The 12,293-nt window shown below is 47.9% G+C and overlaps 2 protein-coding genes across 2 annotated transcripts in view; both read left to right on the top strand.

Moving 5' to 3' along the window:
- The window catches only part of LOC138666413 (zinc finger protein 585B-like), a 161,500-nt gene that overhangs the window by 85,039 nt on the left and 64,168 nt on the right, over nucleotides 1–12,293 (top strand). The window lies entirely within an intron of this gene.
- Nucleotides 1–12,293, top strand: part of LOC138663158 (gastrula zinc finger protein XlCGF26.1-like) — a 34,907-nt gene that overhangs the window by 13,604 nt on the left and 9,010 nt on the right. Inside the window, exons 2-6 of the mRNA XM_069749305.1 lie at nucleotides 8,938–9,024; nucleotides 9,127–9,306; nucleotides 9,389–9,512; nucleotides 9,596–9,693; nucleotides 10,116–10,206. Coding sequence (XP_069605406.1) covers nucleotides 8,938–9,024; nucleotides 9,127–9,306; nucleotides 9,389–9,512; nucleotides 9,596–9,693; nucleotides 10,116–10,206 — 580 coding nt within the window. The remainder of the gene's footprint in view (nucleotides 1–8,937; nucleotides 9,025–9,126; nucleotides 9,307–9,388; nucleotides 9,513–9,595; nucleotides 9,694–10,115; nucleotides 10,207–12,293) is intronic.

Here is a 12,293-nt window from a genome sequence, read left to right on the forward strand (position 1 = left end):
CGGACTCAGGTCTAAGCATGGATCCGGAAAAGGTGTCCACCGTGCTCAACTGGCCTCGTCCTCAAGGCGTCAAGGCAATTCAGCGATTCCTTGGGTTTGCAAATTATTATCGTCAATTTATCCCACACTTTTCTTCTTTAATCAGTCCCATTACCTCTCTGATTCGCAAGGGTTCCAATTTTCACATCTGGTCGTCTGAAGCTAACGAGGCCTTCCAGTCTTTGAAACAAGCCTTCGCCACAGCTCCCGTACTCCATCGTCCGGAGGTCAACAAACCTTTTATTCTTGAGGTAGACACCTCCACCATTGATGCTGGAGCAGTACTTTCTCAAAAATCTCCATCTGGTCGGCAAGGTTCCTAAGCGGCAACCCTCTGGTCTTCTTCTTCCGCTTCCTGTTCCATCGGCTCCATGGCAACACATCGCAATGGACTTTATCACCGATTTGCCTCGTTCTTCTGGCTGCACCGTCATTCTTGTGGTTGTGGACAGGTTCTCCAAGATGGCTCACTTCATTTCTCTCCTGGCCCTGCCCTCTGCTCCTGACTTGGCTAAAGTTTTTGTCCACCATATTTTTCAGATTCATGGCTTTCCTCAACATATTGTTTCGGACAGGGGAGTCCAATTCACCTCTCGATTCTGGAGAGCTCTATGTAAATATATGAACATCACGTTGGACTTCTCCTCCGCCTACCACCCACAGTCCAACGGTCAAGTGGAACCTACAAATCAGACTTTGGTGATTTTCTCCATCATTTTTCTAACTCCTGTCAGAATGACTGGGTCGATTTACTTCCATGGGCTAAATTCGCATACAACAACCATACCAGTGAATCTTCTTCCAAGACACCTTTCTATGTCGTCTACTGTCAACATCCCGGTGTTCCTCTGCCAGTTCCTTCAGCCTCGGGCATGCCTGCAGCTGATCTTCTGTCTGGGGAGTTCTCCAGGATTTGGCAGGAGACCAAGACCGCTCTTGAGTTAGCTTGTGACAGGATGAAGAGACATGTGGACAAAAGGCGTTTAGATCCTCCTCTATATCATCCTGGTGATAAGGTGTGGTTGTCCTCCAGGTTCATTCACTTAAAGATTCCCTCACGCAAGTTGGGTCCCCGCTATATTGGTCCTTTTGAGGTTTTGTCCCGCATTAATGATGTTTCTTACAAATTAAAGTTACCCTCTTCACTCCGTATTCCCAATTCTTTTCACGTTTCCCTCCTGAAGCCAGTTGTCCTTAATCACTTCCATGCTTCCACTGCTTGGTTTCCTTGGCCTGTCTCCGCTGATGATGTATTTGAAGTTAAGGACATCCTGGCTATGAAAATTCTTAGAGGTAGGACCTTTCTTTTGTTGAATTGGAAGAGTTTTGGTCCTGAGGAGCGATCCTGGGAGCCTCGGGAGAACATTTAGGCTCCTCAGATTTTGGAGAGATTTCTTTCCAGTCTTAAGGGGGGGGGGGGGTTGTAAGGGGGGGCACTGTTACTCCATCACCGCCCTTTCATACTTACTGCTCCATGGCGTCCTGACGCGGTCCAGAGTTATGATCAGGTGGCCTAGGAGCAGCATGAGACGTACTCTGGAGAAGGTGGTACCTGTACTGACCGCAGACCCTGAACTTAGCACCGCAACTAGAAGTAGCCGTGGGATGTACCTAACACTCCCTAGACACCTCGACACAGCCTAAGAACTAACTTCCCCTAAAGATAGAAACGGGAAGACTGTGAGAGGAGAGGGAAATGACATACGCAGACTGAAATCAGGATTTAGCAAAGGAGGCCTTTCTAGCTAAAAAGAAAGAATAGGACAGAGTACTATGCGGTCAGTATTAAAACACTAGAAAATATCCACCACAGAAAATACAAAATCTCCACATCTGACTAAAGACATGGAGGGTATATCTGCATCTCCAGAGATACTGCTTGGCTGAAAAAATCCTTACTCAGACCAAGCTGGACAAGACAAAACATGAAAATGCACAGAACTATAAGGCCCACAGCATGTGGACAGCAAAACAAAGCCAGAACTTATCTTTGTTGAAAAGAACAGCAAAACAGGAGAGACCAGGTAGGGATGTGAATCCTCCAAAAAACAATGGACAACTGGCACTGACTAAAGGATCAAGCAAGACTATATAGCCCAGTCCAAATTGCAATAAGTGGACACACCTGATACATACTGCGATCCAAAGACGGCAGCACTACCACTCATAACCACCGGAGGGAGCCCAAGAGCAGAATTCACAACAGTCCAGCTCCTTCTTTGGCGTCTTCTCTCTTGCTCAGCCGGCCCCTGCTTCTGGTCGGGTGCGCGCGCGCACTGGGTTTCACGGCGCACGCGCACTCTCATCTCTTTGATTCATGCCGCTCCTTCTGCTCTTTCCACTCTGCTCTATTCTCCTGGAGGACTCTGACCTGGAAGGTATGCTGCCACTCTGCTTATCAGGCCGCCTCTTCCGCCTGGCTGTGCCTGATTATCATTTGTATCTTGCAAGTGTCTCTGGCCCTCTCATCTCCCAGCGTACTCCTCTGTGTACCTTCCGTTTTACCTGGTGTATTGTCTTGCCTGACCTTTGTCTCTCTTCTAGTTATTCTGGTAGTCCTGGTCATCCATTGCCTCCGTCCCTCCAGTATACCTGAGTTCCTGCTGTTCCAGACTTCTGTTTCACCCTCGTCCGTGTTCCTGTATCTTCACCCTGCATTCCGTCTAGGTCATCCATTACCTCTGTTCCTCCTGTGTACCTGAGTTCCTGCCGTTCCAGTCTGCTGTCTCACCCTCGTCCGTGTTCCATTGCATTTTGGTTTGTCTCTCCACTTTACCATTCTTCCTTTCTTGGGTACCAGCTGCCGTAGCAGTAGTCTCCCCTAGGCCTGCTCCTAACACTCCCTGTATTGGGGGTGGTTTACCTGGTCTACTCGCCCTGGGGAGGTTCGCTGTCGCGGTCCTGTGGGTTCACTCTTCTCAGTCCATAACAATATCGATATCACAATGCTATTAATTTTATTTATTACACAGTATTTTATATATTTTGTCAGCTGTCATCTGCTGCTTATCATCCTGCAACATTCCCTTTAATGGTATATAACAGTGCCTGCTGAATGTTTGCTAAATCCATTTGTTGCATTGTACTCACTGCTGTGTATCCATGCTGGGGTCAAAGGAGATGTTATCTGGTGCAAGGTGTTACACCATATGGATGTAGCCAGGCCCAGTGCCTTTGATCATCTAACCTCCCCTGGTGTGTTGGCCAATTGCTAATTTATCCCAAATCAGCTCCCACAATCCCTTTCACCTGATCCTCTACTTAAGGTACCGTCACACTAGACGATATCGCTAGCGATCCGTGACGTTGCAGCGTCCTCGCTAGCGATATCGTCCAGTGTGACAGGCAGCAGCGATCAGGCCCCTGCTGTGATGTCGCTGGTCGGGGAAGAAAGTCCAGAACTTTATTTCGTCGCTGGACTCCCCGCAGACATCGCTGAATCGGCGTGTGTGACACCGATTCAGCGATGTCTTCACTGGTAACCAGGGTAAACATCGGGTAACTAAGCGCAGGGCCGCGCTTAGTAACCCGATGTTTACCCTGGTTACCATCCTAAAAGTAAAAAAAAACAAACAGTACATACTTACCTACAGCCGTCTGTCCTCCAGCGCTGTGCTCTGCACTCCTCCTGTACTGGCTGTGAACGTCGGTCAGCCGGAAAGCAGAGCGGTGACGTCACCGCTCTGCTTTCCGGCCGCTGTGCTCACAGTCAGTACAGGAGGAGTGCAGAGCACAGCGCTGGAGGACAAACGGCTGTAGGTAAGTATGTAGTGTTTGTTTTTTTTTACTTTTAGGATGGTAACAAGGGTAAACATCGGGTTACTAAGCGCGGCCCTGCGCTTAGTTACCCGATGTTTACCCTCGTTACCGGCATCGTTGGTCGCTGGAGAGCGGTCTGTGTGACAGCTCTCCAGCGACCAAACAGCGACGCTGCAGCGATCCGGATCGTTGTCGGTATCGCTGCAGCGTCGCTAAGTGTGACGGTACCTTTAGTCCTATAAATTCAGTAGCATTCTAAGGGGTACACAGGTGTGAGGTCAGGCATGCGTCTCCTGGCAGCAAAAGTATCATGGCAGCTAAAGTATTGAGACACTACAGTTATTTCAACGGCAGTTAGTCATGGCAGGAGTCAGGACCCCACTCTATGTATCTGTCTCTTTTGGGTACATTTGCTGAGTAAGCACTTCTTATTACTTGGATCTAGCTTTTCTATTAACCCATCTTACTCCTCACATGTTTACATATGCCATTACAGTGTTTGCTCCACTATTCCTCACTCTCCTTTGCTATCCCCAAACGCCAGCACCCTCTAACCAAATAATCATCTTCCCTTCCCTCTTTCCTCCTCTGCTGACCTGCTCCTCAACCTCAAATCTATCCTAATAAAACATAAAACAAACCGCCCACTCTCCTTCTTCCACCTGCACTCCCTTTCTCTGCTTCTCCTCACAGCTGGCAACACACCTCCCAACCCTGGACCCCCACAGCTCATGCCTCCTATTAGTACCCCCTCCTACCATTCCGTATCTAATGTAAACTACCACAATCTTTCCAACATAAATGGCCCTGACGCCCATCCCCTTGCTCCCTCTCTTGGAGCACTCTGGAATGCCTGCTCAATCTGCCATGAGCTTCATGTGATTCATGACCTTTTTCTCTCCAACAAGCTTGCCTTCCTTGGCCTCACAGAAACATGGCTAACACCCTCTGACACCGCCTACCCTGCTGCACTGTGTTACAGCTGCCTCCATTTCACCCACACCTCTCGCACCGGCAACAGACATGGTGGAGGAGTGGGTCTTCTCTTTTCTTCTAACTGCAACTTTAACCCAATCCTACCTCTACGTTCCCTTATCCTCCCCTCTTTTGAAGTCCACTCTGTCCGCATCTACTCTCCCTACAACCTCCAAGTGGCCATCATATACCGACCTCCGGGCCTGGCCACTGCCTTAATTGACCAATTCTCTACCTGGCTTCTTCACTTTCTTTCCACTGACATTCCCACTATCACCAAGGGTGACTTCAACATCCCCACTGATACCCTTCAGTCAACAGCCTCCAAACTTCTGTCCCATACTTCATCATTTGGACTTACTCAGTGGTCCTCCGCAGCCACCCACACTGACAGACATACATTAGACCTGGTCTTCACCCGTCTCTGCTCTCAATCTAAATTCACCACCTCCCCTCCCCCCTATCTGAGCACCATCTGCTCACTTTCTCATCCCTGTCCTCACCGGTCACCCATCTCCAGCAACATGTGCACCCCCTGCAGAAACCTCGCACACCTAGACACCCACACACTCTCTGATTCTATCCTACTACTGGCATCCATATCCTCACTTCACAACACAGACAGTGCCACTTCTTTCTACAATGCCACTCGCATCAGCTATCAGCATCAGCTATTGACCTGGTTGCCCGTCTCGTTCATGGCAGTGTGCGACATATCAATAGACAACCCTGGCACAATAACACCACTAAAAAGCTCCGGCAAGTGTGCAGGGTTGCAGAGTGCAGGGCCGGCGTCAGCATCCGGCGTACCCGGGCAAGTGCCGGGGCCCTGGCGAGATGGGGGCCCATTCAAGGCCGGCGTTAAGGGCAGGCAGCTGCCAGTGCCTAGGACCACCGCTCCCCCAGGGGCCCTCAGCTAGCGGCACATCACAGAGCTGACTCGGCAGGGGAGGTAGAGCGGCCGGGGGCTGTCTAATTATACTCACCTACTCCTGGCGGCTGGCGCAGTCCCTGCAGGTCCCCGTCTCCCCAGCTTCTTCCTGTACTGAGCGGTCACATGGTACCGCTTATTACAGTAATGAATATGCAGCTCCACCTCCCATAATGGTGGAGCCGCATATTCATTACTGTAATGAGCGGTAACGGTGACCGCTCAATACAGGAAGAAGCTGCCGGCGCTTGGAAGCAGGGATTGCACAGCGCCAAGAGCAGGTGAGTATAACGGGGAGGGGAGCGCAGTGCTGCGCAATATTCACCTGCTCCTCGTTCCAGCCGCCGCTCCATCTTCCACGTCCTCTGCAGTGACGCTGAGGTCAGAGGGTGCGGTGACGTGGTTAGTGCGCTCCCTCAGTGCAGAGGACAGGTGAATATTGAAAGTGCCGGGGGCCTGAGCGACGGAAAGGTGAGTATGAGATTTTTTTTTATCGCAGCAACAGCAAATGGAGAAAGTGTCTGTATGGCGCATCTTATGCGGCCATAACGTTTGTGCAGCACTATATGGAGCCATAACGTTTGTGCAGCACTATATGGGGCAAGTGTCTGTATGGGGCCATAACGTTTGTGCAGCACTATATGGGGCAAGTGTCTGTATGGAGCATCTATGGGGCCATAACGTTTGTGCAGCACTATATGGGACAAGTGTTTCTATATACTACGTGGGCCGTGTTATATACTACGTGGGCTGTTATATGCTACGTGGGTTGTGCTATATACTAGATGGCTGTTCTATAAACTACGTGGGTCGTGTTATATACTATGTGGTTGTGATATATACTATATGGGCTGTGCTATATACTACATGGCTGTGTTATATGCCACGTGGTTGTGCTATATACTACGTGGGCTGTGTTATATACTACATGGCTGTGTTTATATGCGATCATGAATCGTGGTATGTGTTAAAGGGGGGGCCCACTGAGACTCTTTCGCCGGGGCCCTCAAAAACCTGGAGCCGGCCCTGAGTGGCATTGGAAGAAAACACATTCGCAAGACGACTTCACTGCAAACAGGCAACACTCACTTTCAAATCTGCTCTCACCTCTGCTCAACAGGCCTACTTCACAACCCTCGTATCTTCCCTATCCTCCAACCCCAAACAGTTATTCAAAACCTTTAACTCCCTCCTTTGCCCCCCACTACCCCCTCCAACCTCCCTCATCTCTGCTAAGGACTTTGCCACACACTTTAGAAATAAGATCGACCAAACAAGGCAAGTCTTCATTGTTCAACCACCACAACCACTTTGTATACAAGACCAATGCCCAAACCCCATAACCTCCCTATCCAACATCACTGAAGGGGGGCTTAATTGTCTCCTCTCCAAATCGCACCTCACCACCTGTGTGCTCGACCCCCATCCCACCTCCTCCCCAACCTCAGCGCCACTCTTATCCCATCCCTATCCCACCTCTTCAACCTATCCCACCTCTTCAACCTATCACTAACTTCTGGTGCCTTCCCTTCTGCTCTGAAACATTCCTCAATCACGCCTATCCTTAAAAAGCCAACCCTTGATCCAACTCTTATGTCCAGCTATCGCCCAATATCGCTGCTCCCATTCGCTTCCAAACTCCAGGAGCAGCACATTCATGCTGAACTTTCCTCCCATCTCTCATCTAGCTTGCTCATTGACAATCTACAATCTGGTTTCTGCCCCCATCACTCAACTGAGACATCCCTGACCAAAATTACTAACGACCTACTTACAGCCAAAGCTAACGGACAATACTCTATACTCCTTCTAGACCTGTCCTCTGCTTTCGACACAGCTGACCACTGCCTCCTACTACAGATCCTCTCCTCCTTTGGCATCAAAGACCTCACCCTATCTTGGATCTCCTCATACCTTTCCAACCACACATTCAGCACCTCCCACTCCCACACTACCTCCTCACACCACCCTCTCTCTTGGAGTTCCCCACAGCTCTGTTCTAGGACCCTTACTCTTCTCAATCTATATACTTGGCCTGGGACAACTCACAAAGTCCCATGGATTCCATTACCACCTTTATGCTGATGACACTCAGATCTACCTCTCTGGCTCAGACGTCACCTCTCTGCTCTCCAGAATCCCAGAACGTCTGTCAGCCATATCATCCTCCTTCTCCTCTCGCTTCCTCAAACTAAATGTGGACAAGTCTGAACTCATCATCTTTCCTCCATCTCATAGATCTTCCTTATCTGATCTATATATCGCAATTAACAACATCACGATTTCCCTCGTACCGGAAGTCCGCTGCCTCAGAGTAACCCTTGACTCTGCCCTGTCCTTCAAACCGCACATCCAAGCTCTTTCCACCTCCTGTCACCTCCAGCTCAAAAATATCTCCAGAATACGTTCTTTCCTCAACCGTCAATCTAATAAAATGCTTGTGCGTGCCCTCATCATCTGCCGCCTCGACTACTGCAACATCCTTTTCTGTGGCCTCCCTGCTAACACCCTTGCACCTCTCCAGTCCATCCTTAACTCTGCTGCCCGACTAATTCATCTCTCTCCTCGCTACTCCTCTGCTTCTCCCCTCTGGCTCCCATTCCCTCATCGCATCAAGTTCAAATGACTAATACTTACCTGCAAAGCCATCCATAACCTGTCTCCTCCATATATCTCTGAACTAATCTCCCGATATCTTCCATCACGTAATCTCTGGTCCTCCCAAGACTTCCTTCTCTCCTCCACACTTATTCGCTCCTCACCCATCCGCCTCCAAGACTTCTCCCGAATATACCCCATCCTCTGGAATTCTTTGCCGCAACACGTCCAACTATCAACTACATTTGGATCTTTCAGACGGAACCTGAAAACTCACCTCTTCAGGAAAACCTACAGCCTGCACTGACCCCCGCTGCCTCCTCACCACTACCAGAGCTATCGCCTCACCAACACCAGAGCTCCTGCGACCCTCAACCTATTATCTCCTTCCCCACCATCCTATAGAATGTAAGCTCGCAAGGGCAGGGTCCTCGCCCCTCTGTATCAGTCTGTAATTGTTAGTTTGCTTACTGTAGGTGATATCTGTAATTTGTATGTAACCCCTTCTCCTGTACAGCACCATGGAATCAATGGGGCTATATAAATAATAATAATAATATTTTACACTGACTCATCTATCTACTCAATTTCCCACAATATCAGATACTAATACTTTATCTATATAATTTCTTTAGAGAAAAATGGATAGAGACAGAGAGATAGAGATGGCGGAGAGGATATTACACCTCACCCTAGAGATCCTCTTCCGGCTTACTGGAGAGGTGAGAGATTCTGGGAATAACAGATGGACAGAACTGGAGAGGTGAGGACTCTGCAAATGTCTGTATTGACATAGATTTATTAATGTGTATCTCCATAACCAGGATTACATAGTAGTGAAGAAGACCTCTAGTGAGCACTGTCAGGACCCTGTGTCTAAGGGTTGGGGAAGACCCCTGAGCCCAATCACGGGGCCTCCACCTCACCCCCTGATACATGAAGACATCAATGACCAGAAGATCCTAGAACTCACCTACAAGATGATTGAGCTGCTGACTGGAGAGGTGACACTGCTGGGAATTCTGGGATATTATACAGTAATGCTATGAAGGGATCGGGGGATGACGGTATCATTGTATGTGTCAGGTTCCTATAAGGTGTCAGGATGTTGCTGTCTATTTCTCTATGGAGGAGTGGAATTATTTAGAAGGACAAAAAGATGTATACAAGAACGTCATGAAGGAGGTTCCCCAGCCCTTCACATCACCAGGTAATAGACAGGACTAAATACACATGGCCTGTAATTTTCGGTATGTAAAGAATTAATTTAGTCCCTGTATGTGTTTCCTCCAGATCTATCCAGTAAGATGACAACACCAGAGAGATGTTCCCATCCTCTTCTTTCACAGGATTGTAAACAAGAAGATCTTGATGTTCCTCAGGATCCTGAGGTAGATCTAGAGAAGGTGTCATGAGTTCTCCGTTTGATGTGTAGACAACTGTGAAGGTCTTGTGCTCAGTCTTGTTTTATCCATCATAGAATGGTAGAATTGGAAGTGACCTCCTGGGTCATCTGGCCCAACGCCCTGCTCAAAGCAGGATTCACGAAATCATCCCAGACAGATCTCTGTCCAGCCTCTACTTGAAGACTTCCATGGAAGGAGAACTCACCACCTCTCGTGGCAGCCTGTCCCACTCATTGATCATCCTAATTGTCAAAAAGTTTTTTCTAATATCTAATCTGTGTCTCCTCCCATTCCCAGTATTATATGATTTATACTTGTGTAATGAGAACAGTGGAGATGGCAGGATTAGAGCTGATCATAGATGTGACTTCTCCATCTGTCTGTGACTTTTACAATTTTTGTTTCAGGGTGAAGATCTGACCGATATTCATACTATAGAGACATATGTGATGGGTGATGAATGGTGTAAAGAGGAGATTCTTACATATGACTACCCAGGTAAGTAGTAACCACTAAATGCAGAGAAGTCAAAGATCCTTCTCATGGGAATATATGTATTAGCCACATCAAAAGTAAATCCAATCCAACAAAATATAAACTGGGTAACAATTCTGTGTAAAACAATACACGATGAAGGATAAGACAAAGTTACTTGAAGGGTGAAGACTTTTCAGGTCCTTTACATGAACCGGACAAATCCATTGGTCTGATGGGGTTTTATACCATAGAGATGTGCTTTTGTGAACGTACAGTTCCCTCAAAGGTTTTTGGAGATTTTAAATTTTATTCTCTAGCAGGACTTGGCACTCGTCCACACTGCCAAACGTACCAATGCCTGATTTAAAAACCACAGTATCACCAGCAAACTTGCCTGGTATTGTCAAGAGGAATATGAGAGACATCAGACCCAACAATGCAGACTAACCGAAGGCTGCTGTCAAAGCAACCTGGGCTTCCATAACACCTCAGAAGTGCGACAGACTGGTCGCCTTCATGCCATGGAACTGGCCCTCTCACTCCGGTACTCTTCAATTACTCCCAGCTGGTACATTTGTTTTACCTCACTCATGATGGCTTGTCTCCGGGCCTTGGGCACACGGTATGGTTTCATCCATACCCTTACATGACGCTTGATGACAATGTTATGCTGGATGACAGAGGTACGACTGGGTAACTCCGAGAATATGTCCGTATTCTCTTGTACTAACTTCCGTACCTCTCAACGCTGCTGCTTCGAGAGAGTGTTTCCTATCTTTACCTCTCTCGACTTCCATTCAGACCGATTTCGGAGGGACCCCAGATAAAATATCGGGAGTTGCATCCGTAAGCGTACACTCCCGGTCCTTCCACGCTTTCAACAGATTGATGTGATACAACTGTTTGGGTTTTCTTTTCCTGGGCTGGTAAACTTGGTAGTTTACTTCCCCCACTTTTTCCTGAACTTCATATGGCCCTAGCCACTTGGCTATAAGCTTGCTTGCAGTGGCTGGCACCAAAACCCGATCTCCTGCTTTAAAGGAGTGGAACATGGCCTTTTTGTTATATACGCGGGCCTGAGTTGCCTGAGCATCCACCAAATACTCTTTTACAATAGGCATGACCGCTGTTATTTGGTCCTGCATACTGGCCACGTGCTTAATGACACACTTACAGTGGGGCAAAAAAGTATTTAGTCAGTCAGCAATAGTGCAAGTTCCACCACTTAAAAAGATGAGAGGCGTCTGTAATTTACATCATAGGTAGACCTCAACTATGGGAGACAAACTGAGAAAAAAAAATCCAGAAAATCACATTGTCTGTTTTTTTATCATTTTATTTGCGTATTATGGTGGAAAATAAGTATTTGGTCAGAAACAAAATTTCATCTCAATACTTTGTAATATATCCTTTGTTGGCAATGACAGAGGTCAAACGTTTTCTGTAAGTCTTCACAAGGTTGCCACACACTGTTGTTGGTATGTTGGCCCATTCCTCCATGCAGATCTCCTCTAGAGCAGTGATGTTTTTGGCTTTTCGCTTGGCAACACGGACTTTCAACTCCCTCCAAAGGTTTTCTATAGGGTTGAGATCTGGAGACTGGCTAGGCCACTCCAGGACCTTGAAATGCTTCTTACGAAGCCACTCCTTCGTTGCCCTGGCGGTGTGCTTTGGATCATTGTCATGTTGAAAGACCCAGCCACGTTTCATCTTCAATGCCCTTGCTGATGGAAGGAGGTTTGCACTCAAAATCTCACGATACATGGCCCCATTCATTCTTTCATGTACCCGGATCAGTCGTCCTGGCCCCTTTGCAGAGAAACAGCCCCAAAGCATGATGTTTCCACCACTATGCTTTACAGTAGGTATGGTGTTTGATCGATGCAACTCAGTATTCTTTTTCCTCCAAACACGACAAGTTGTGTTTCTACCAAACAGTTCCAGTTTGGTTTCATCAGACCATAGGACATTCTCCCAAAACTCCTCTGGATCATCCAAATGCTCTCTAGCAAACTTCAGACGGGACCGTACATCTACTGGCTTAAGCAGTGGGACACGTCTGGCACTGCAGGATCTGAGTCCATGGCGGCGTAGTGTGTTACTTATGG

The sequence above is a fragment of the Ranitomeya imitator genome, chromosome 2 (genome assembly GCF_032444005.1).
Source record: "Ranitomeya imitator isolate aRanImi1 chromosome 2, aRanImi1.pri, whole genome shotgun sequence".
Classification (NCBI taxonomy): domain Eukaryota; kingdom Metazoa; phylum Chordata; class Amphibia; order Anura; family Dendrobatidae; genus Ranitomeya; species Ranitomeya imitator.